The sequence below is a fragment of the Alosa alosa genome, chromosome 7, assembly GCF_017589495.1.
Source record: "Alosa alosa isolate M-15738 ecotype Scorff River chromosome 7, AALO_Geno_1.1, whole genome shotgun sequence".
Classification (NCBI taxonomy): domain Eukaryota; kingdom Metazoa; phylum Chordata; class Actinopteri; order Clupeiformes; family Clupeidae; genus Alosa; species Alosa alosa.
Window position 1 is genome coordinate 34610670 of NC_063195.1, and position 26580 is coordinate 34637249.

At 43.7% G+C, this 26580-nt stretch overlaps 2 protein-coding genes across 2 annotated transcripts; both read right to left on the bottom strand.

Moving 5' to 3' along the window:
• Positions 1–293: 293 nt before the first annotated feature.
• On the bottom strand, positions 294–3175 carry cep20 (centrosomal protein 20). The gene is made up of 4 exons (XM_048249410.1): positions 3011–3175; positions 1591–1788; positions 1345–1429; positions 294–1219 (listed from the first exon to the last, which is right to left on the bottom strand). The coding sequence occupies exons 1-4, from the start codon at positions 3036–3038 to the stop codon at positions 1102–1104; spliced, it is 429 nt and encodes a 142-aa protein (XP_048105367.1). The 5' UTR covers positions 3039–3175; the 3' UTR covers positions 294–1101.
• Positions 3176–3498: 323 nt separating this feature from the next.
• On the bottom strand, positions 3499–24916 carry abcc6a (ATP-binding cassette, sub-family C (CFTR/MRP), member 6a). The gene is made up of 31 exons (XM_048247853.1): positions 24875–24916; positions 22768–22944; positions 22187–22312; positions 19899–20036; positions 17961–18083; positions 16665–16726; positions 16406–16537; positions 15494–15700; positions 14361–14538; positions 14029–14190; positions 13799–13891; positions 13037–13240; positions 12601–12747; positions 12199–12286; positions 11445–11514; positions 10909–11035; positions 10555–10731; positions 10294–10461; positions 10010–10193; positions 9814–9895; positions 9564–9681; positions 9153–9360; positions 8619–8929; positions 8207–8406; positions 7870–7996; positions 7443–7544; positions 7125–7271; positions 6841–6999; positions 6310–6476; positions 5023–5217; positions 3499–4809 (listed from the first exon to the last, which is right to left on the bottom strand). Exons 1-31 carry the CDS (start codon positions 24914–24916, stop codon positions 4701–4703), a joined length of 4530 nt encoding a protein of 1509 aa, XP_048103810.1. The 3' UTR covers positions 3499–4700.
• Positions 24917–26580: the final 1664 nt, after the last annotated feature.

The following is a 26580-nucleotide window of genomic DNA, read 5'->3' on the forward strand; positions in this document are numbered from 1 at the left end:
CATAGAGGGTTAAGTAAAGCAGAAAACTTAAGGAGGTAAAATCAGAATTCAGGGGTAGTTTCTTTAAATGACATAAGAAGTGTACATCAGAAGGTGCATCTTAATAAATGAACTCCTCATTCAAAGATCATGTGTACCTCTGAGAGTGTTTGTTGAGAGATTGCAATTGCACTGTAATCAGTAATACTGCTGCCACCATGTGGCGACTTGTAAATCTCACTTTGTTTTACCCAATACTTCCTGGATGTATTTGGATTTTAGATACCTTATTTAACAAAGACCAATAGAAAGAGGTGATTATCTGACATTTACTGAAGAAAGTGCAATTCATCTATTCCAAGACAGGATCAGCAGGCCAAATCTTACATGTGAGTAAAGATCTATGGTAACAAATGGAATGTTTACAGTGTAGAAAAAACAGGTTAAACATTCATGGAACATTTATCAGTAAAGCACAGTGCTGCTATTTAGACCTATGCCTGCTTTTAAGATCCACTTTCTTCTCTTACCAACTCTTGAATATATTTAGGATCAGTTTTTATACACACATCCACGGATGAAAAAGACGGTAAAAAAAGGATTGGTTATATCTGAAAGGATCCAGCGTATTAACGCTGCATCATTATAGAGGGCACTTTTCTCCACAGTAATCAGTGAATGAATTAATGTGTGGGCCATTTCCTCTACAAACTCCAATCCAAAATTAAATATTCTGGTAACAGAAGAAACTTTTTGCAGACAGCTCATTACTTATAATTATCCCCCAAAATATTACTGGGACAGAGACTGTTATCTATTTTGAGTGATCCTAACTGTTTACATTTTTTATTCATAATAGTAGGCACTGAAAACATGAAATATACACAAGTGTGTCACCTGTTATATACAGAATAATTTCAGCACATGGCTCAAACTCGGAATATTCTGAGAGAAAAGCACCATCCTGGTAAGTATTCTTACCCCAGCTGTAGTGGCTAGTGCCAGTGCAAACATACATTTTAACATGGTTGGTGTCAAGAGTCAACCCTAATAGGTTGTGGTCTTACCATAATACACAGGCCTGAGATTTCAGTCAACAACTGGCCTCAATACATGTACAATTCAGCAGTCTTTGGTGTTTGGCTTTTGTGAGGTCAAGGGGGCAGCGTTTCTGAGAAACAGTTTGTCCTTAGTCTCTCCACTTTGAAGGAAATGTGACAGCAAGCCATAGAGAAGCGGCCTATGGGAAAACAAATGTGGGACTTCATGAGTAGAGCTAGGCCTTAGGAGGAAGAGTTTGGGCCTATAAGAAATTTGTGTCAACATAGACGCATGGAGGTCAAGGTATGGATATATCCTACTTACAATGTCCTTGCACTTGGGTCCTCTACAACGTTCAGTTCATTTGCCACAAACTGCCTATCTAAAGGAACTTCAGGCTGACCGGATTCTGTAAATTCATAAAGGCTGTATTAATATTTAACAACTAATTTGCCACTACAAATTAATTTCAGCTTACGTCGTCACGCAGTAGGCCTACTCGGTTCTGAGACTCTTTTGTTGTTGCATGCCATGCACAGATAAATTGTCTGGCAAAAAAAGTTTAGTTACCTGCCGTCAGTACTGAAGCTGTGTAGTGATACTTGTTGAATTCCAAATACTCGCGGATGAGCTCATTGATAAGAAGATTTTCATGTGACAGTGGAGGCCGTGGTTCACTCTGGTCGTCCAAAGCACTGAACACCTCTGCTCGAATCCTCGCTTTCAGCTGTCCCAATACTCCACGAGCTTCAAGAGTTTCCCTGAGCGCTTGAAACAATTTGACGTCTAATGTTAACTAGGGCTGTCACTTTACGTTCGAAAATCAATTGCACAATCGATTGGACCAACCAACACAAGTTTCGAAAACTAAAATAGGGAATCGATTTTAACCAAATATGTACACTATTAATTTTAAACGAATTAAACAAATGAAAAAGATAGATGTAACAAAACTCAGGAACAAGCAGAAAAATAACAAAGAATTCCGAAGTGCAGTAAGCATTGCGAAAGCTAAAAAGAAAATTCCCACCAATTTTACGCACCGGAAACAGCTTTTTCAATCGGCTGCTGTGCTGCTGGTTTTTGCCAAAAAATTGAGGACAACGCGATCAACCTGTGCGACATGAGAGATACGAGTGATAGGCCCTAATAACTTGAGGAGTTCGATATGGAAGCACTTCGGGGTTTGGGTATATCAGACTATGGAGAAGGACAAAGCGGTATGCAAACTGTGCAGTCGTGAGTTCTACGTAGGCGAAATTTGTTTGACATTTCTAATTGTAAACGCAGCCACGTTGAAGCCTGCAGTAATGTTTTTCACTGATGTTATGGCAGTCCACTCTGCTTATTGTTTTTCGAGAATGTTGCATTCCTGTTTGTCATTGTGCACGAAACTTCACGCCATTGTGCGTCTTCAAGCGCCCCCTTTACGTTCGTCCTAATGCCTGTTAGTTGTTCGTGGATTGTCCTATATTTGGTGTTGAAAATTAAAACGTCTTTAGACATGAAAAATCGATTTTACAATCGATTCAATGAACAATTATGTCTCAAGAATCGAACAGGATTTTTTCACAAAAGTGACAGCCCTAATGTTAACGCATGTTTGGTAGATATGAGCTAGCCCAAAGCTAAAATTAACCTTTCAGTTTCATCTCCGTTGCCAGGTAACGTTAACATCTTCAGCAACATAGCATGGATTTTCCAGTTAACGTTAACTTCAGGAGGAGAAACCACTGATCCCAAAACAACATGTCGCTTTTGATAGCAAAGATACTTGATCCACTGTTTTTAGAAACCAGTGATTACTCCTGGAGTTACCTTGACAAGCCAGTAACGTCAACCTCGCTTCATAAAGAGTTGCAACTCTCAGCTCCTTCCTAACTAGCAAGCTAGCTTTGACCATAGAAACTACGTTAGCGTAGTAGCTCTTGTAACTTAACGTTAAATACTTAAGTGACACACGAAATACTTGTTACTAGGTTATACTCACCGCATTTTAACTCTGTAATTGAAGCCATTATAACAGTTGTTTTTTTGTTATTAAACTCTGAAAGAGTAGAGAGGATTAGCAAAGAAGCTGCTCCCTTTGCTGTAGCTGTAGCAGCTAGTCTCCTCCACACTTCAACTTCCAGACACAACACAAGTGTGGGTCAGGTCACCTAGCCACCTAGTGGATGACTCTGGGCCCAATCGCATTGTTTATTATAGGCCATCAAATTGTCGTCAAAGGCCGTCAAATTGGCGAGTTCAGTCCTTCAAAATATCCTGTCTGTTGCTCTACTAACTTAGTCTAATCTGTAGTTCCACAAATAGATTATCATTGATTAGCCTGTTCTGGAGCAAGGTCTATCTCCCAGTAAACTAATCAAAATAAATGATCAAAAGCCAGACACTAGGCAATTATATTATGCATATCAGATTAAGCCCATTATATATAAAAAAACACCTTAATTCACAAAATATTTCCAAAATGTTTATTTGTTCCCCAGATTATTAAAAATATAAACATGAGGAAATGTACAGATTAAATATATTCCAAAAAGTATAAATAAAATACAACCCAGAGCTTTATGGTATATAAAAGGCATTTCCGTTTGAACTATATTACAAAATATTGTGTAGTCTTTAACAATAAGACTGACAATCAATCTCCCATTCCATAGTCTGTGTTGTAGGCCTACAACTAGTTACTGAACAATATAGAACTTTAGACAACAAACAAGTTACAAATAAAGAAATACTGCAAATAGTTTGAAGTTTACAATATATGTAATACTTCTGTTTCTCATCAAGTCTGTTTGAATGACTGTGGTATATCTGCAACAGCCTCTCACTCTTGTTAAAACATGCTTTTTTCTGTTCTTTTTAAAAAAAAAATAAAGTCTGATTGTAAATTCAGGAGATTAGTTTGCCAACCTTTCCACCCCAGTCAAACATTTTATGTGTTTACTTTTCTGAAAATAATAAAGATACACACACAACATACTTGAAGAACACCACAACATACTTGGCATCTCTACACGCCTTTCCCATAAAATACTAAATGGTTGGTTGGAGAGTCAGGCTCAAAAGTCTTTTCTAGGTCAGTGAGGCAGTATGTCAGTAAACATATTTGTCCCAGTTTCTCTTATCACAAGATCTTGTGAATCTACAGAAACAGAGTTGTCAGGCAGGCTTCTATACTCCAATCTATGGAATGTATGGTCTTCATGAAATGCTTCATCGCTCTATAAGTAAGGCTTATGTAAAACAAATTTTACTTTTTATTATTATTCACATTCATCAATACTTTGAATTCTTTTGGAGTCGTCGCAGCTCAGCTGTATCTCTCTGAAGTATAAACAACTATTTACAAGTTTGTGAAAATCCTGCATGAGAACTATTGCGATGCTTACAGTACCTGTCTTCATCTTATCCTTCCCCACCTTTCTATGTGAGCATTAGTGAGACCCACCACAGAAATGGAGGACTAAAAAAAGCTGCAGCTTCACATGCTAAATTAAGTGTGCATCAGTGTGCTCTTGAGCACCCTCTTCAACCTGAGTAAAAGGTTCAATTTAAACTTGGCACGACCACAGCCTGCAAAGTCAATTCTTTGGTCTGGCACTAGTCTTTGTTGAGGCAAAAAGTCTGTCATCTGAACAGGGCCTTCCAATTTCTCTGGGGCCGGAGAGGACAAGTTATGCAAGCCCGGCTTCTCTGCACATTCTGAAGAAGTGGCCTCGTTTTGAGATGAGGTTTGCTGGGGAGTCCATCTCTTTGATGTTTCCCTTGTCCATGACAATGATTCTGGAAAAAGACAGGGAAAAACATTGTACCATAGGTTCAGCAAGAGTCAAGCTGAAATTTTCAAATATGCATTGTTCCACATGTTCCACAGACAGCTATTAGTCAGATTTATTTTAATTTTATGTAATGCTTCATCATTTGTGGAACACCAACTCTACCTACACTTTTCAAAACAGATCCTGTATTGATCAAAGGTTTTTGACAGTCCCTTACTTTGTGTAGTCCATGATGGTGTTGAGACGGTGGGCGATGGTCAACACCGTGCAGTCCTCAAACTGGCTGCGGATAGTGGACTGGATCAGGGTGTCCGTCTCAAGATCGACCGCTGCTGTGGCCTCGTCCAGGACGAGAACTTTGGTTTTGCGCAGAAGAGCCCGTGCCAAGCACACCAGCTGCCGCTGTCCAAGACTGTGTGATAGAACAAACAGCAGACAACTCCTTAACATTCTGATGAAATACTTAGCATGACATTCACCAAACCATAGCTGAAATAAAATCTTTTTTTTTTTTTCACTTGTTATTTACTTTCGAGTTCCATTTAAGCAATATAGCACGAGTGAGAGTGGGGTTGGTCATGGATATTCCCACGGGTGTTGTTCGGACGTAGCCACGAGGCCGAGTGGCGCAGGCAACAACAGCCGTGGGAATATCCATGACCAATCCCACGATCACGAGTGCTATATTGCTTTTATACAACAATTCTACCACAAACGAAATAATCTGAAAACACCCCATTATTGTTTAAAAATGTTAATTTCGACATCGTTCTTACGCATCAAAAAATAGTTCCCTTTTCAAGAGACAGCGTCTTGGTTGCTAGGTAACCAACATTCCAGACCCCTCGTTACGGGTCTTTGTGGTTTACATGTCTTCTTGAAAGAAATGTGGAAATCACATTCATATCTAGGTTTGCTGCATGCTTGTTACAAGGACACTGGGCCATGTCATGTAAGGGACATGGTACTGCAAAAAAACGGAAACATAGTCTACATTGCAGAACCACTCAACTTTATTAATGTATAGTGAATAAATGTTACACTACTGTGCACTGCCTGCGGACGATGCTAGCACGTTAGCAGCGGTTAGCTAATTATGCTAACGTTAGTTATCTACAAGTCTCCTCCAAGTGACAATCATATTATACACAATGCTGGCAATGCTGAGAACAATTAGCATCCTCGTTTATCTTACTTACATTGAGTTGACTGTGTGGCGTAATCCACAGATGTGGTTTGCTAAGGAGTAACCCATTGCTTGAAAAAGTGGAGAGCTGGGTGTCAAATCTTCGCATTGTATCGCGGAGTGATTTATTATTAGCTGTGCTGAGTCTGAGTTGAAATGTCCAGGGATATTCCAACTCATGGAACGTCACTCGGCCAATCAGAAACAAATAAATAGTTCCATAGAAGCCAATTGTTGTATAATCTACAATAATATGGCAGGCAGTTGCTATTAATCGATTCCAGAAGAATCAGCGGTAGGTGCAGCATGTTGTCTTACCTGAGGTTCTCGCCTCCCTCGGAACACTCATAGTTGAGCTTGTCTGGCAGTCCAGACACAAAATTCTTGAGGTGAGCCAGTTCGAGGGCACTCCACACCTCCTCATCAGAATAGGCATCAAAAGGGTCCAGGTTCATTCGGAGGGAGCCGGAGAACAGCACAGGATCCTGAAGAGGGAGGAATTACACATGGTCATTACAGATGTGCTGATGATGACTGAAGTTCATTTGTTTGAAACAATCACTGATGAAATGATGCTACTGCCAGTGTTTTCCTGAAAAGCTTTCTTTGCATTATGCACTGCAGCAGTGATTTGGCAAGAATATATGATAACTGTCCCAATAACTGACTTGGTAACTGAAGGTATTTGTGAGTAGGTCTTCTCATCTCCAACTTTATTAAGCATATAATTCACTGCTGACATTGCTGGATACCTACAGAATCAGGTGAGGCTCAGGATCATTGCTCAGGGGCAAAAGAGCTGTCTCGACAATAAATTCCAATAATTACCGAGTATAACAACAACAATACCTGTGGGATGATGGTGATACGGGATCTCAGGTCATGAAGGCCGATCTCTGCGATGTTGACCCCATCGATGAAGATCTTTCCTTTGGCTGCCTCCAGAATCCGGAAGATTCCCAGCGCCAAAGAGGACTTCCCCGCTCCTGTCCGTCCAACAATTCCAATCTAAAATAGAAGAGGAAGTAGGAGGAATTGAACTTGAGTTGGAATTGAGGCGCTGAAGTTACAGTTTAAAATTCACTGCCTTTTGATATGTTATTATGAAACCGCAGCTGCGCGGTTCTACTGACCTTCTCCCTCTTCTGGATGTCCACCGAAATGCCCTTCAGCGCCCACTCCAGGCCTTTGCGGTACTGGAGGCCGTACTCATGGAATTCTATCGTCCCGCTCTCTGGCCAGGCCAGGGGTAAGGAGCTGCCCTCAACCGTCCAAGGTGCCTGAAATTTGATAAATATTTTTCATGGTGTTATGACAGTGGTGTTACAAAAATAAGGCTTTAGCATGTTATGTATAGCAGTGATATTTTTTACATATTGATGGAAGAAGGTTTATGGCTGCTAAATGAATGAAGACCACATCTGACCAGGGGTCATTAAAGGTACGCTCACCTCTTTTGCTGTGTCGGCATATTCCTTCACTCTCTCCACTGACACAATGTTGTTTTCCACATCTGTCCAAGACCGTACAATCCAGCTGAGTATAGCTGTCACCTGTAACACATGGATCAGCATCAAGTTTGAAATGTCAGTTATACTTTGTGGCTTGGTTTTGGTTTTGCAAGTTTTTATGCAACCATGTTGTGTAACAAAAGATTCATAAAGATTTTGTCTTTCCACAGCATTTGTTTAGAACAGGGGTGACCACAAATTGAGAAACCAAGAATAATAGGAATCAGAGGCAAGAGAGGGCAGCTCTCTGAACTGAGGTTAGACAGTAAATTCCTCTGAGAACGGGAAAAGGAACAAGGTTTCTATTGTTGACTGTGTTTCACTACTCTCTTTTGGTTTTACTGTGTGTTCACCAAAGTATGCTTACCTGAAGGGAATGTGATACAGCCAGACCGACAATACCAGGGCTTAGGGTGTCCTTTCCCATCACAGACAGAATTGCGGCTGCTAAGACAACCCCATTGCCAAGGAACTCAAGGTTCACTGCAAGCCACCTGTGGAAGAAACACAAATCAGTCACGACACTTTAATCATTCTGCTCACAAAATGTACTAAAATAGCCCGTTTACTTAAGGAGGAGGGCAATACCACCATCTCATAAAAAGCTGATGGTAATAACAAAGAAATGGTCTTAGCAGTGTCAGATGAAGGCTTTGGATTTTGGTGACTTGGTGATTGCTCTGGGATCATTTGTGTTTTCTAACCTGGTGGCCACGAAGCGAGGAAAGTAGGCTGTCTGATTGAGGTCCACCCTGTGGTTGGCCTGCTGGATGAAGCGGGACTGCTCGCCAAAGGCACGGATGACGCTCGCACCCTGGACCGTCTCGTTGAAGTGGGTGTAGATGGGCGAGCGACTGACTGCCTCCAGTCGACGCAGCTGGCAGGATGTGGCCACGTAGAAACTCTTTTGCCGCAAAAGAAGACAAAAAGAAAACCCACCAGTTTTAGTCAAACCCAAAGAGCCACAAAAGGTTTTCCAGCCATAGCCACCATGGTTTCACTCAACATCTGTGTCAGCAGAATTGGGAGAACCTGCCCCTACTTCAACACCAATATCAGTTTATCTGGCTAATCTTAGAAAGACTCATATATCTCAAAATGGAGGCCAGAACATACCTGCACAAAGGCGTACAGAATCGCCAAGGGCAAGATGATCACAGCAGCGAAGGGAGTCGCCAACAGCACAATGATGCAGACCTCCATCAGCTTGAAGAAGTAGTTCAGCATCATCTTCAGGCCCTCTGGAATCATGCAGTCGATGGCGTCGATCTCTTTAGCGAAGCGGTTCAGGAGGTTGCCGCTGGGTGTGGTTTCAAAGAAGGACATTGGGGAGTGGAGCACATTGTTCAGGAGGTCCATGTGCAGGTGGCGAGAAGCAATGATGCCCCCCACAGAGATCGCCACAGTGGTCCCAAAGATACCAATCCCTTAAAAAACAAATCACAAAACTGTCAGTGTTACAGGAAGAAGCTGATGGTAAACAGAATGTCAAAATATGTACAAAACGTATATTAATTCATTTCTAGAATATACCCAACAGTTAGGTTTGACATTTTTTGAAAAGTTGTACCCATCTTAACTCATTATTCATAAATGACATCTTCTAATCAACTGCCCTGATTAATCCACACATAAAAGTATCTTTCTTACCTTGAGCGAAGCCCAGGGCCCCGTAGACTGCCAGCTTCATGTCTGTGTTGACCTGCGTGCCGTTCACCACGGGCTCGTCGGCCCACATGCTCAGCCAGTAGCTGTAGGACAGAGAGGCGGCCTGCTGGAAGACGTACAGGAACACCACGGGCAGAATGAACGCCAGGCCAATGGTCCGGAAGTACTCCATGTACATCTCCAACTTCACCTGCAACCAGACACAGAACAGTGTGGTCAACACATGAACAGACACTGAAGTAGTCTTTAAGGTCACCATGTTGAGGCTTGAAAGCCTTTTGGCACATTTGGTGGTCTCTGGCAGAACCACCTCATGCCTGAGTAACAAGAGCATTGTGCTTGTTATAGCTTGCCTGATAAGCTCTCATGGTATAGCATGGGAATTGAACTTACCCTGCCGGTGCGGGCCTGGTCAGCCTCAGTTAGCTTCCCCAGGTCCTCTGGCATCGGCTCAGGGTCTGAATCTGCCATCTGCTCCATGTTCTGTATTATGACACTGTTCCTGTCACCGCTGAGGAGAAGAAGAGGTTTGAGGATCACCATGTTAGTCAAATGTTCTACCAGCCGGAGGAATACTCATGTTGAGATTTGTTTTATTTATAATTCCAGTGAACAGAAGTGGCCTGGTCGCTTGCGTCCATACCCGATGAGCTGCTCTTGTGAAAGATCTCTTGAAAATGGCATGAAGTCAGTCACACTCAAACGAGAGATGGACTTCCTTGATCCTAGAGCAAGAATTCATTTGATTATCCTCAGTGCCTTAAAATAATACGTTTAGTCTCCCGAGCACTCTGTAGAGAGAGCACATATCAGAGAACACAGAGGAACAAATGAATTACCCTTTTGCGTGGTGCTTTCTTTCCTTTCTGTGGTGGCAAAGTTACGGATGAAGTCGGCAAAGGCTCCTTTCCGACTCAGGAGCTCCTGATATGAGCCGCTCTCTGTAATCTCCCCGTCTACCAGGACTAAGATGAGGTCAGCTTGAGGCAGAAAGCCCATTCCGTGGGTCACCAGCACACGTGTCTGCAAAGAGAATCATCGATTAACATGGTACTTTAGTAGCGTGTACACCAGAGAGGTTTAACACTAGACACATACAGGTGTAAATGAGTGCGTAGTGTACCTTGTCTCTGAGCACGCCCTTAGGTCCGATGACCTTGTCAAATATGTGCTGGCCCACATGTGCATCCACAGCAGACAGGGGGTCATCTAGGAGGTAAATATCCGCTTTCCTGTAGACGGCACGTGCCAGACTCACTCGCTGCTTCTGCCCACCTGAAAGGTTCAGGCCCTAGAGAAGAAAAAGACAAACATCTGTTGGACCAGCTGTCCTGACAGTGAAAGGTGAAGTGCACGCAGCTGTGTGTGATCCTGAGGACCTCACCTTCTCCCCGATCTCAGTTGCGTCTCCAGCAGGCAGGATGTCCAGGTCAGGCAGCAGGGCGCAGGCCTCCAGCACCCGCTGGTACCAGCTCTTTCTCTTCTCCAGGCCAAACAGGATGTTGTCATGCAGGGTTGCGTTCTGGATCCAAGCTTGCTGAGGAACATATGCTACAGAGCCCTGAGAGCAACAAAGGATGAGGTCTTTAAAAATTTGAATCTCATATACCCTTTCATATACACAAGAAATGTGTTCTGAACAATGCATGAATGTATAATATCGTTATAAGGAGTTACATGTTGTTTATTTAAGGGCATTCTCAAGGTTTTAGGTCATGGTGTATAAAGGTTTTCTCACCTTAACAGAGACAGAACCACTTCTCCTTTCTGTGTCCCCAAGCATGGCAGACAAAAGTGAGGACTTCCCACTACCAACATGGCCCACTACTGCAACCAGAGAGCCACAGGGAACTCGAACATTAATCCTGCGAACAGAAGAAAAGGAAGGGATTCAAACAGAGAACGAGGCTGATATAGTTTATCCATATCTTTATACATTCATATGTTGCATAGATCATCCATATCTTTATACGTTCATATGTTGCATAGCTCATCCATATCTTTATACGTTCATATGTTGCATAGCTCATCCATATCTTTATACATTCATATGTTGCATAGCTCATCCATATCTTTATACATTCATATGCTGCATAGCTCCTCCATATCTTTATACATTCATATGTTGCATAGTTCATTCATATCTTTATACATTCATATGTTGCGTATAGTTCATCCACATCTTTATACATTCATATGTTGCATAGCTCATCCATATCTTTATACGTTCATATGTTGCGTATAGTTCTGCTTATGGCATCATCACTAGCATACCTTCTTAGACAAGGAGTGCTGTCTTTAGACCAAGAGAAAGTCCCATTGTCAATGATGACACCTTCTTCATCTGAAAATACAGGGAAAGAATTTTCACTCAGTCGCTATAAATCATAAATTAATGTACTTTGAACTATGTGTGAGTTTTAACCAATATATAAAACATAACAACTGTAAGTGGTTCTTTCACAGCATTGAGAGTTTCAGTTCAAAAATAACATTTAGTTGCTAAATTGTTTTTGCTCCGTAATGACATGACATCAAATTAGCTGCATTTTGGAAAATTACTATGATTCAATTTTATGAGGTGCTAGAGGACGTGTTGACAGATTCTGAGGTGTGTGTGTGTGTGTGTGTGTGTGTGTGTGTGTGTGTGTGTGTGTGTGTGTGTGTGTGTGTGTGTGTGTGTGTGTGTGTGTGTGTGTGTGTGTGTGTGAGTGAGAGTGAGTGAGTGTGGTTGTGGGGTGGGGGCTGAACATGTTTGTGTTCCACTTCAAGCACAAGCATTATATCTCATGAGACCTGTGCAGTGGCGTATGAGTGGCACTCTAATTGCTCTCAGTCTTAGTCACTGCACTCAGGATGTGAAAACATACCAGCATGTAACTGTGGAATTCAACAGATGTAAACAACACATTCTCTCTCTGTCTCATCTCCATTCATTTAATCGTTCTGTGTGAAACCAGACAAAGTGATTTTGTATGGCGAGTTGTTACTAGAGCTGTACTTAAGCTACCTCAGAAAGGTCGCTCACCTGATTTGAAAGGCTCCCGGACCACACTGTCTGACTGCAGTTCTTCTTGGCAAAGAAATTTTCCCAATCGCTTCAGTGACACGATGGCCTAAAACAGAAATACATTTATTAAATACATGATTCTCTATTTTAGTCAGACTTGCATACAATACAGTTGTACTTTTAACTAAAACCAAACTAAAAGAAGAAAAGGACAGAAGAATTTGTTATGAAAGGGAAAGTTATTCTTTCTTGAGTTTATGAATGGACTCCGTAGTGAGGATCTCCTTCACACAGTGTGAGCTAGGCGTGTTAGTGTGAGGTTTGGCCTTCATTCATGAATGTGCTTGCTTGGGTGTGGGGACCTTGTCCCTGCGGAGGGAAAGTCCAGTGCAGGGCATGTTGTCTGAGGGAGAGTGGTACCTGCATTGTGGTGCTCATGGCAAAGGGCAGCTGGCTCAGTGGTGTCTTGAGAATGTTGATCAGTGCCATGGACACAAAGACCTTCTGGGCATCCAGCACGTTCTTATCATCGATCATGACATACACTCCAAACATGGCAAATGCAATCTAAGCAGGGAGGGACAAAACAATAATTTAGGATTAGGGGATATACATTTCAATTTTAGTACAAGTAAGTACAAAATAAATGTACAAATTATTTATGCAAAATTATTTATCACTATGGTGTTGGACAATCATTTCTGGCAACTTCAAAATATGAATAAAGGTACAGATTCTCACTTCACCCGTTGCAGAAGAGCACCTGAGCAAGGAATTATCTGAAGTCCCCTGAGCGCCCTAAGCCCCCTTTGTCTTATGTACACAGGTAATTCCATTTCAGTCTCACAGTACGTACCAGGAAGGAGGAGGAGTTGAAGGAGGCTATGGAGATGGAGTAGAGCACCTGGGACTTCTTCAGGGCGTTCAGCTCCTTCTCCCTGTAGCCCAGCACCTGCTCCAGGAAGGCCTTCTCCCAGGCGTAGAACTTCAGGATCTTGATTCCATTGAGAATCTCATTCATTAACTTGATTCGTCCATCCATGTACTTCATTTGCATCTCCTACAGAGTTATCAAAACATGTTGAGATTTAGAGAGAGGAGATGGGCAGCCCACAGACATCCTTCAGGAATGTTCTGTGGAGCATTTCTCTTCTTCTTTTCTCCTGTAACGGCCTCTAGTAACTCAGAAGACAATGTGCTATTAACAGTAAAACAGGGACAAAATATTTGTACAGTATTAGTCAGAGTTTTAGCATCACAGACAGGCCAACAGCTATAAAACCGCGACCACAGATGAGATGTTCTCTAGTCGAGAAGTGCTTCAATCATGTCAGGTCAGGGACAAAACATGCCTCCTTTCCAAAAGAAATGAAAAATATTTAACTTTTACTGTCCCTTTTTTCTATTGTGGTTTTGTGTCATCTCAACAACATGAAGAACATTAAAGGGATGACCCAGCCTGTACTCAGCCCGCACGCCCACACCTCCCTGCCCTCTCATCTAAACCAGCTGTGGAACACTGACCAACGGTCAGGCGTCTAATGCTCTGTAGAATTTGGCAGGAGCCAAGGACAGTAACCCACTGAGCTTGAAAGCTTCTATGCCAATCATACTGTACCTGCAGTTTGCTCCTGTGTTTGGCAATGAATCCGTTGACGGGGAAGATTAGGATGACTGTAGCAATGCCAGCCAGAGCTGAAGGGCCCAGGTGCTGAGTAGACAGAATCATTAGTCGTTACATTATGTCACATAAATACATACATTTAGAGGGTATTATGACATTACGTAACATAAATACATACATTTAGAGGGTATTATAGGACACGCTAACAACTCAGTGGTCCATACCTGCCAGAGGAAGAAGAGGCAGAGAGTGATCTCGATGGGAGCCAACCAGACAGCATTGAAGTACACCACAAAGTCCATCAGCTTCTGGGTATCAGCAGACACCAGGTTCACAATCTCTCCCACTGTGCACGTGCGGCGAGACGCACTGCTTATGATCAGAGACTGAAAAGCAAACCAGTACACAGACAAGAAGTTACGGGATGCACACTAAGTAGCAAACAGCAGTTACAATCTGCAGTAATTTCAACTGAATATATTTTTGGAATTCAGTCCAGAAAGAACTGCAAAAACATGTGTTCACTACATTGGTTGACAGGGCTCTGAAGACACACCTTTCTGTAGACCAAGCCCATGACAGCAGTCTTCACTCGCATGCCCACAGTGAAGCAGGAGTACATGTACTGGTGGTTAAAGAGTGACTGCAGGCAAGACAGCATGAACATGAGACATGCATAGAGGTAGCCTTTCCACAGAGGGGCGTCCGTCTCATTTATGAAGCCCAACAGCAAACTATGAGGGCAGAGAGAGGGGGGGCAGAGTGACAGAGACAGAGAGAGAGAGATATGCTGGAGTTATGGTACACTGGTGAAGTCAACTTTGCCATTAAGACATTGTAACAGTTAACTGAAATGTTATGTGGAAATATGTGCTATTGAAGTCATTTAGAGTTTAGGGAACATGTTTTATTCATAATCCTAAGATTCTTGAGAAATGCTTAATGGCTTGGGCCATAAGTAGTTACCATAGTTCCATGACAAAACACCTCCTTAAATATGTGTCACCTAATAATTCACAGGTAATGGATTCCAGTACAGGGAGAAAGGCCTATGAATGGGAGCCTACTCCATCTGTCTCTACTTTAAGCTGCAGGACTCAGACATGGCTTCCTCCATGAAGCCATTTGACATGAGGCATTCAGCCACCCAGCCACCACAACTTTCACTGCATTGTCAACAGAGCTGTGTCCTGTAGCAGGTCAACAGTGGGATGCAGCATGGGCCACACACACCAGAGCTCCTGAGCTCCTGGTCCTCTTGGGGCTGAGCAGGACCCTGACACTGTTGGCCGGCTGCTTGCTGCGGCGAGCCAGTCTGACCACAGCCTCCACGGTCTGGCTGCCAACACACATACAGCCTGCAGCTGCAGGGCCTGATGGTTGTGTCTCAGTAGAGACTGGCCAGGACTGTCAAGCTTTTCTTAGACTTTCTTATGCAATAATCTAGTTCAATTAGTTGCTTCATTTTGACAGATACTGTATCTGTCAACATAACTTCCTGGTGCTACTAGGGTTTCAGTGAAGGACTCACTATTTTCTGTTTGGAAGTTCTGGACTGACTGTTTTCTTCAGACTTCATCTGGACAGATATTGCGGTCTCATATCATTTGTCATTTACAACAACAAATCATCTGAAGAGGCTAAAAAGACAAATAGTTTGTGATCTTGTAGGTGTTGTAGGCCTCTCACCTGAGCACCTGTGGAATGGAGAACATGAAGGCATCGTGGATGACCAGGCACAGAGTGCCCGTCAGGAAGTAGGGCCCGAAGTTGCGGGCGAGTGTGCGCAGCAGGCAGAAGCCTGAGCTCTGCTCCTTCTTCAGCTTGTGCAGGAGCTGGGCCTGTTCCGGCAGCCTGGAGCCCAGGGCTGCGCTGGCACTCACGCTCTTCTCCTGCCTAGCGACACAGGGACAGACAGACGTCAGCCTCACACACACTGCTCACGTACCTCACAATACACACTCTAATTCAAAACAGAAAACAAGACAATCCTGGGGGAAAATATTTTATATCATTCTGTGTACGCCACTGTGCCTGCAAATCTAACATGGTGGAGCTCTGTTCGGCCGTAAAGGATATTACTGCAACTCCATGGGCAGACCTCGGACATGTCAGTGCTTTACATGATCTCATGGAACTTAACAACAAAACTTCAAAGCTTAAGTGATTTAACATGCTAACAAATATCACAGGCATCTTGTGTTCAGCAACCTAAAGCTCAAATGGACCCATCTGACCTGTTTTCTGCCTTAAGGCTGTGGCCAGTGTCGTTTGACTGGGGATTTGATTACTTGCTGTTTAATGGTTAAGGCAGCAACAGCAACTAGACAGGCATTGCCTTTAAATACCAGTGTGCCAAAATGTCACAATTTTTATTACCAGTGAGCTTTAGCAAAGCAAGGACTGAAAAGCATATGCTGTTGGTGGGGTGGTGACATTTTTAACAACATTCTGCCATATAATATTTACACTGACCTATTTTCACAGCACAAACTCACAGTGCTTCCAACTCTGTCTCTGTATCTGTTGGTGACCATGCCAAAGTTAGTACTTTCTTTCTACATATGTGTGTGAATGTCTCTGGTAGCGATGGTGTCTTACTGTTGGAGCTTGCTGCATACTGAAGTCCACTCTTCCTGTAAGTTGGAGATGATCTTGTTGGAGGTGTCCTCCTCACGTAAAGACCACAGATCCTCTGCCTGCAGTGGAGTCCGATAACCCTTGACCACAAGCCTTGTGAGTGAATAAGCAAACACACATACAAACAGAAATAAGAACATTTTCCATTTCTGCTGGCTGCCATCAATGGATTCATCTTACACAGAGTTTACGGGGGAACAACTTTGAAAAAATCTCTTACCCACTGAACCACCAGAAGAGTCCCTTGGACAGAAAAGATGCATCGCCAACCGGACATGGGTTCTGTAAAAGGACAAATATTTTGGTTATGACACCGGAGGACTAGAATAAGCCCATGTTTGTCTAAATGAGGATGCTCATTGGGATGCTCTCTCTTAAGTGGACTATTACAGGCTTTGGATGTTATTTCAAAAGACTCCATGAACTGCCTGACCTCACAGCATTGAGCAAGTCCTCAACCTCTTTACAATACTCCTACTTCAAGTCCGCAGTCTTCCTGTGTATGTCTTACCACCCTTCAGTTCAAGACTGTAATGAAGTTCTCTAATAGATATTCTTTTGCATTTACATCAACTGACAGTTTGAATTGTGCCATACAGTATAGTTATATGATAAAGCACAACCTAAACATAGCTTTTAAAATCCCTCTCCCATGCTGGATCAGTGCGTGAGGTGGTGGGGTATAAAGTGTGCAGACACTCAGAGGCGCTCTGTCCATGAAGAACTCTGTGCTCATGAGTGGGCTCCGCATGACTTACTGATGACACGTCACCGCCTACTAGACCACAGCGTCCTAGCCCCCCCCAGCCCCCCCCGCCCCTCTCCCAGACTCGCCCCCACACCGGAGATCCCACCCCGCACTGGAATAACAGCCCAGGAAGTGACTGGGCCAAGAGTGGACCATGGGTGGGGCTCCCGTCTGTGGCTTCCACCCATTCCGACCTCATGGCAGTCGGCAAACACACACTGAGCAACATTTGGCTCGTTTTTTTTTTTCATAACGCTTGTTTTCCTGTTTTCCGCCGGATATGTTGCGTCACAAGGCAGTGTTACAGCGCTGATTCATGACTCCATTTGTGTAGGAAACTGACTCTGTAATGCATGTGTGAGGTTTACATTGATATACTGTGCGTGGGCTGATTCACATGGGAGACTGAGATAGATGTAGTGGTCAGAGAAGACACCAGTTATGGCCAAGAATATCATGAGTCATCTGAGAAGAAATGTTGCCCTTGGATAGAAAGGAAATATCTAGGCAAAGCCTGTACTGTAACTGTATTTTCCAGAAAGAATCTGTCTCATGTCTGGTTTTTAAAGGAGGTCTATTCATTAAGGTATAATAAACCTCCACATCAGTACATATGTGAGGTGCGTCAATTTCAACCACTGCATTTTTCTGCCTTCAAAACCTCTCTCTAGTTATCCCATATTAAAACAATGACAGACAGAGTAGAGCATTCTGTGTGCTTCTGCTGAGGTCAGAGCTGAGACCCAGAGTCCAGTCGAGTCCTCTCACCTTTTCATGGGACTCTTTACCACGAGGCCTCTGGTCAGAAAAACAGCTGAGGACCAGCTGGGCCAACTGCAGGGCAAAGTAGGAGAAGAAGGCCAGGTACCGCACAAAGTCTGGTGACAAGCCCTGCAATACATATCATTCACAAATTAAAGTGGACGACAACGTACAAAGCATGTAATGATACTGTAACCGTATACATGTAATAACAAATATGGTGCATAGAATGTGGTAGTGACTCCAGTTACATAAAATTATTTCGATACACTATACATTGATGTTTTGATGAATGATGATGAAATGATTTGTGAGAAGATGCCAGAAGGGGAACAAGGCCATTAATTAGGGGAGGAGGAGAGATGACATAGAGGTTTGGTGGCATACCAACAGGAAAAATCTCATGTGTACACCACAGCAAGATACCACACTGTGGGATTTCCCATCATCAGATGAGACCATGTTCCCAATCGCTAGCCACACATCTCCCAAAAGATCTCCCATTGCCATGGCATCGCACACATGAAACCACTTTCACATGCAACCACTTACTCTCTCATACAACCACTTACTCTGCCTTAAGTAAATATTATCTCTGTTATGTATGTTTATGTTCATGCATTTAGCTGACATTTTGGTCCAAAGGGACTTACGGATACCTCTGTATTTTCTGTGTTATATATAATGACCTTTTTGTTTGTTACAAATACAATTATGTAAATTATAAATAAATGATGTGTAGGCACCACAATGACTGGCTGCCAACGCCTACAGCACTCCGCTCTGTTCCGAGGTCCTTTAAGGGCTTCCCCATTTCCTACATGGCCATCATCACCCACTGGGGACTGGTGCACGCTGGGTAGGACTCTGATCCCGCATTAATGGAACCATAAAGCTTATTTTGAACAGTTAAGACAAATCATGGTGAAAACCAAAGTCTTTAATGGCCCTCTTTAAATAAATGTATTACGCATGAGAAGAATAGTAAAAAGCTTCCCAGTCACGCTATAGGCCATATCTGGAAATCGTAAGGTTGTGGTTGTGGGGCTGAGTCCTTTTGCTGGTTGGACAGGAGCCTGTGACCAATATTAGCCAATCCTCGCCCAGCATATGCTGCTTATATGTTAGTTTGCGCATATAGCAGAATGTTGGCATTCAGGGCTATGTTTACCCCAGGCAGACTCTATGAACTGCTGCCCATCATGCCACAGCCAGACATCTGTAAAATCGTAGTAAACATCCTATCCACAATGCATTCCCATGCCAAGGACTGGAAGTGCATGCTCACCACAGAACAAAAGAGGGTCAGTTGGTTTTGAGTGGGTGAAAAAAATAGGTCATTGCAAAGCTGGCTCAGAGTTATAGCTCTGCAGATATAACTCCTGAAAAGTCAGCTTTTCACAGGCGAAGGTGAAAAAATGCTAAAAATGAGAGCTGAATATTTGGGGAAATAGGTCAACAAGAAACCTCTCCTTGTGTGTTGCAATAACTTTTTACAAATTTCCTGCTGCTCGATATTTTCTTCATACTACATCTGGACACAGCTATAACATTCTTTTGCGTTTGTGAGAACAATTCAGTCTATATCAAGACATACAATTTTACATGACTTCATGTGAATTACTTTTCCATATTTTCACAAAGCATGCAAAATGTGTTTTGGTATGACCTACCCATGAGAATGTAGTGTGTGCAATGTCATCATTTGGCATGAGGCATCACATATCAGACCATGATAATGCTTTAATAACTTGTAATCTCTATCAGAGTACTTGTATTATGGTATGTATATACTTGTTATGTGACAACAAAGAAACACTCTTGCAAAGGTGGTACTAAGAGACCCAAAGTTGAAGTGATAGTCTCAGCGTTGTGAGTTTTGGGCGTGTGGTGTGAGATGCGTGCCCCAGATCGGGGGGTCTGTGTCAGTGTCATTTCTCTCACCTCCTCCATGGCCAGCTGGATCTTGGCCCGCAGGGGCACCAGCGAGCACACCACGGCCAGCAGCCAGAAGAGGAAGAGGAAGATGGAGGAGCGGCAGCCTCTCATGCGCTCCCACTGGACGATGCAGACAGCTAGCACCTGGACGTGGACAAAGCTGAGGTCAGACGCACATTCCATACATATAGGCCTCACTGTCCACACCGCTTTTATATCAATACTTAGCAGATGCCGCTATCCAAAAAGACTTGGATTGCTGTGTACGAAAAATCTGCTCATCAGCATGTACACTACAATGCTACATGCTACACCATGAAGGAGCTATTCATCTCCTGCTGTTCAAAGAAAACTGTAAAAATATATACTTCCAGACCCATCCATGTTAAGGCATTTACTCAGCCCAGTCAATGTGTTCACATTCTTTGGCATTCCTTCAGCAATGGTAGTTCAGTGATGCTGATTTAATCAACAGCACAATATGAGTGAGATCTTGTTGCTCATAAAGGATCTCATGCATTTGGCTGTGCCAGTGTTTGCAGACAGATGTTAAATTGGGATTTCCCCATCTGCCATGGCATCTGCTGCTCTCGACTGCCGTCCCTCATAAAACACCAGATACAGCGCGTGCCCTTTTGCCAGTGCCACAGTCCCCCTAATTACCCAGTCTCCTCATCCTGTGAAGGAAAACAAGTTTGCAACTCGCGTCAGATCCAGACAGTTCCAGCCTGGGGGGGGGGGTCACCCCTGTCTGTCTCACATACACAGTTAAGTTGGATTCATATCCATTTCAGCTCTACTTTTAGTTGCATGAGACATCATTTGTCATGTCAGCTCACTGGCAGGGGAAAAACAGGGTTTGAGTAGGTTTAATGGGAGCATCCGAGCTGCTCAGAGATGAGACATCAAAACCACAACCACCTCCAGGATTTTGTGCAAAGGAAGTAGTGCAAGTGCAAGGGCCAGTCGAAATGGTATAAAACATCATTATGCATTTAAGCTGGATTGAACTCCGTGCCATTCGCACAGAAAGGCACAAGTGGAACATGTTGGTTTTCATATCGAACTTTGATCCGACTCCACTGCTCCAGCGCTTTCATAGAAAACGAAACATCTGGGAGGTGGGTGGAAGTTAAAGTATTACTTAAGCCCTAAAACCCATTTCCCACCTAGTAATTACAGGGGGGAAGCTGTGAGCCTTTTCGGAACTTGAGCCGTTACGTCAGTGCCCTCTGCGTGCTGCCTCGGCCTCACTCAGTACCTCCCTATGGAGGAAGGAAAGAGGCCATTCTAGAGGCTGATCGCGCACTTCTAATTCGAATATGGGGGCAGGGCCCGGCAGCTAGTCAACACTTTGGTTGAAGGACCTCTGCATGTTTGCTGTCGGTTAGTCGGACTTACATAAGGGACCAGTCTTACGCAAGGAAAACCAGCTGCGGTATCAGTGGGAGGTGTTGGACCACGGAAGGGAATATTTTCGTAATATCTGTGTTTGTTTACGTCTGCCAGTGCCCAGTTAACTAACCTCAACTCAAGCAGGTTATTTCCCTTTTGCCTATCCTGAGTCGGTTTTAGACACAGGTCTGATTTTGAGATAGAACAGGCCAGGGCCATCATTGGGGTACAATTACAGGCTTTGATTCAGATAGACTGTTATGACCTGTAAGTGTTGCTGATATTGACTTAAGCGTCTGAGGTTACCGCAGGGGGGATTCGGGGTCTGGTCAGGGAGAATGTGTCTATGCAGGCCGTCGGCTGGAGCTCGGGGACGAGGATGAATTGCGGGGCAGTTTATGGGGCTGTGGGCTGCTGCAGCAGACATACTAGCCTAGTTCCCACTCCCATCCTGGCCACTCCCCAAACATGCGCCACAGTGGCACAGTCAGTCAGTCCTCGTGGCTGTGTAAACATACAGTAGTGGCCGTCACACGGCGTTAAAACTACCATTATGCAATTCTCTAAGAAATTTTGTGTAGAGGAAAATTGACTCATGGACTGGATGGTTGTTTGATGGCAATGGTCCAAAAAGCGACATATGAGATGGGAAAGGCGGTTGTGAGCCTGGCTTTCTTATGTTACCCATTTCAGAGAGTGCTCCTGATGATGATAGGGTTATGTGACTATTACTGGGCTTTTCACACATAGGCCATGTGGCATCAGCTACTTTCACAAACATTTGGATAATGAACATGATAGTAGCCCATGTGCATTTGATAACAAGAAAACTTTCTTGTTCAGATTCTACTGATAACAGGAGTTTTGTTTTGTAAGTGAAATGTGGGGGAGAACATTACCACAGTCATGCTACGAATGATGGGGTTGAGCAGGAAGACCATGTGATGTTGGATCTCCTGGTTCTTCATCAGCAGAATGTAAAAGAACTCCACGAAACCAAACGATGCCAGAAAGAAGCCCAGTAGCTGCATGGAAACAAGAAACATACAGGAAGACGGAAGGAGATCAGTCCGTTAATTGGCAACCAGATCCTCATGAGTTTGTGTAGCTATCAATTACCTTACAGTAGTGCAGTAAAATAGTAAAGTAAAATTATCTACTAAACATGTTCTGTCATGTTATAGTTAGAATACCTTTGTGATTATGTCTTAACTGCAGTCCACTTCTTTTTTCAGGGTATTGTAGTCTTTACAATTGTAAACCCTTATCACTTGACAACCCTCTAAACCACAGACCTTTTCCCTGTGACTTTTCTGCTGAGCACTGATGCATGAAATAGGCCACTAAGCCTGCCATGTGCATTAGGTTTTTCACATTCTGTTGTACTGCTTTATAGAAGCTAGGCCAGTTAGACGTGCACACATGATGGTCTAGTATAACATTAATGAGTGCAGTTCTCTGTTCCTGCGGTCTGGCTCACCAGTTTTGCGCTGCAGAGGACCGAGACTGGAATACGCCCGCAGTCATGGCAGTACAGATGGAGGCAGTAGAAGGGGGCGCACACCCAAAGGTAGATACACGGGATCCAGACCAGCATTGTGTTCTGGAAGCACTGTGTCAGGTCAGGGTGAGGGGTGTACCATGTTGTGTTCCAGTCCTATGAAATATAAACATGAATATGAATAAACATAACTTATTTATTAGCCATGATTATGACAATTAGAAATCATTCTTGCACTAACATTTGCAGTGAGTGATGATGACGGATCTGGCATGGCCACCTCTGAGTAAGACATTTGGCTTAGGTTGCTAGCTCACTACTCTCAGCATCAAACCTGAAATGTCCTTGGGCTTGACCACACTGAATTTCACAGTTTACCTAACAGTCAGATTTGTTTTTATGAGTAAGGTTGTTGGGCACTTCTTAAACCTGAAAATGTGACCTCTGGACCACACATATTGGACAAACCTTGGAAACTGAAAATGAAACCGCAATTACTCAACAGCACAGGCGTCTAATAAGCTCTTCTTTTTTTCAATAAGCTAAGTCATAAGCCAGCACTTTTCTAACTGGTAGTACCCGTCCATAAACTTTCCAAGTGCTGACACATGCATGGATGTCAGATTGCATCAAGACTGAGGAAAAAAATAAACGCAGGCATTATCCCTATTACACAGGGACACTGGGCCGTCTGTCCGGCGCACTTCCTCGCTGTTTGTCGACTGTGCGATTGTGCGCGACGTAGCAGTCAGGATGAGGAGAGGGTGTAATTAGATGGTGGTAACGAGAGGAGGAAGCGTCTGACGGAGGGCAGACTAACCGCCAGACACCCGAGGGAAGGGGATAAACGACCACAAACAGTCTAGCACGACGCCTTGCGAGACAACAACAACACTTTGGCTATAGAAGTAAGCTACTAGCTGCGCGGTCAATTGCAGGTGTGAGATCCATACCAACTAGCTCAAATAGACTTTCAGTGTAGCCTATATTTAACAACTTGGACAGGCCTACTAAGCTACCGTACAGTTCTTGCACCATGGTGTGTTGTAGGATTTTGTTGTGTTGTAGGATACTTACATTTGGCTGAGGTGACCTTGTGGCTACAAAGGTACACAAGAGTGCGTAATTGGACCTGTTAAAACGATGGTTCGGAGTAATCTCACCCTAGGGTCCTTTGCACCATGACCCCGAGCCAAACACCCTCCCAGAACCTGTTTTCCCTTGGTCGAACCCTGGTCGAGTAGCGCTGTCAGAAACTAATGAGTTTCTGCAGGCGTAATGGAACCAACTTTTATCTCGTAAATTACCCCACTAATAATGCCCTGAATGGTACGAAACTTCTACAGTATGTTCTTTACTCATAAAACGAGGCATTGAAAAGTGTGTAGGTACACCAGGAGTTTATTTAAATAACACTTGCCTGATGGGTGATATCTGCGACCATACTGATGCTTTGACATTACTTTTGTGATTTGGGAAAAGCCCATAAAAGTCCTGGCCTGCCTGATGAAGACCCTGCTGGGTCGAAACGTTGTGTTATGTTTTTAACTCAATAAATTTAGCTCTTTTGGGAGATTGCAGTGTGCGGACAACTATTCTTCTTTTCTTTGATAGGCTCATTTATTTGTACATGTGCATCAGTAGATTTGGGGCACTAATATGTCTTACTGAATTAAGTTGGATGCTCATTGTATTCAAGATATTTGGATGTTTCAAAAAAATAGGTCAATGTTTACAGTGAGTCTAACAAAAACTGTAAGCTACTTTCCTGAAGTGTCATTACAGTGTACTTACAGGTGCAAGTATCACATGGTACAATATTATTTACTGAGGAATAATAAAGGTGAATTTCATGAGACATTTCTAGACATGATATTTAGAAATTCATGTATATAATTTCTATGAATACATTGGGTACTTCTTGGATACTGGTGAATTAAGAACATTTGTATTATTATATTAATATTATCTCCATATGTGTTATGAAAATCATCCTCCAAACCAGAATCATAGAGTGAAGCTATATGAAACTATTCACATCTTCCAGACAGTAAGATCATGTTCTTGCTGGAGAAGGTGTACTCACCCAAAGGGGGTCCAGGCCACTGAGACTGCAGAGGGCATCCATTCACACTGCTGGTCCTTCAGCTGGGGCTGGATGCTGTGGCAAATCCTGGTCCTCAAGTTCTCTTCTGTTCCTCCGTGAGTCACCGTCTCCTTCACTCAGTCTCTCACTCAGTCAGTGAGTGTGTGTTCTGTGTAGAGCTCCTCCTTGGTCCTTCTCCTCCGTACCTTCTTCACTGAGCTCTGCTGCTCTGTCTAAGCCCCTGTCTGGCCTGGGCTGCTGTTTATGAATGCTCCTCGGCTTGCCAGCTTGTTAGGTGGGTGGAAATACTTTTTTCTCTCTCTCTCTCTTTCCCTCTCTCTCTCCCTCCCTCTTTTCTCACTCACTCACATACGTGGGGCTGGATCTTTATCAAAAGCCCCACCGAAGCTCCTCCTGAATAGCCTGACAGACAGGGCCCCACCCCAGCCGAGTCCTCAGCCCTTCTACACATCTCCTCCCCAGACCACAGGCTGGTGTGCCAAGCGTTGCTCAGGGCGAGCAGCTTCTCACTGTGTTTATGCACTGATAGAGATTTCACTTGTCCACATCAGTCATGGTTAAACTTCAGACCTCAATAACAAGCCTTAGAAACACCTGTATGCAGTTTATTTGACCATGTGTGTGTGTAGGACGCTGTCGCAGCCCTGCGGCTCAGCTGAGATTACGGCCGAAAAGGGTCTTGGGGAGCCGTAACCTCTGACCAAGCGCTAATTTACGGAGGGAAAGTTCAGTGGCTGCGCTCGCTGTGTGCTGCTCTGCGTAACAGCTCTCTCTCTCCCTCTCTCTTTCACACACACACACACACTCTTGTTCTTTCTCTCTCTCTCTCTCTCTCTCTCTCTCACACACACACACACACACAGCCTAAGCTTCTGCGGGGCTCCAGATGTCAACGTTTTGGAGGAGACAAGTGTAATTGAGGGTGATGCGGCTGTCTGAATGGCCTTGAGAAAATCAGCGGATACCTCCTTTGTGTCTCGCCGGGTTGTTGGAGTCTACACAGGGAATGTGTCTGCGCATGTGTGATTTGTGTGGTGTCTGTCTGCGTGTCTGCTTTTGCGCAGAGAAGGAGAGGGTGTGTGAGAAGTTTTGACACACTTAAATGTTTGAGATATTTGAGTATGAAAATTGTGCATGACGAGTGTGTCCATGAAGTGTGTGGAGAGATGTGTGTGTGTGTGTGTGTGTGTGTGTGTGTTTATGTATGTGTGTGTGTGTGTGTGTGTGTGTGTGTGTGTGTGTGTGTGTGTGTGTGTGTGTGTGTGTGTGTGTGTGTGTGTGTGCATGTGTGCATGTGTGTGTGCACGTGTGTATGTGTGTGTGTGCTTTGTGGGTAGCCCAGCACATGTGTGAGGGGTATGAGTGGAAGTGATGTAGTATTTTACAGGTGACAAAAGCAGCCAGCCAAGTTAAATCATCCTTGCCTCCACAAACACAGTTGTACACCTAAATAAAAGAATAAAAATAACGTAATGTATGACTTTCGCTATGAGGTAAAACTCCACCAGACAAACACATGCCAGTTATCCTGGGTCAGAGGCCTGGGAAGACAGGCACGCTGGCGGAAAGTATTACAGCAGCCCAAGCCAAAGAGCCACAGCTAAGACATGGAAAGAACACTGCAGAGACTACCCACGTTACCCCTGTTCAACCAAGTGAGGCCAAGAGGCAAATATTATTTCTCT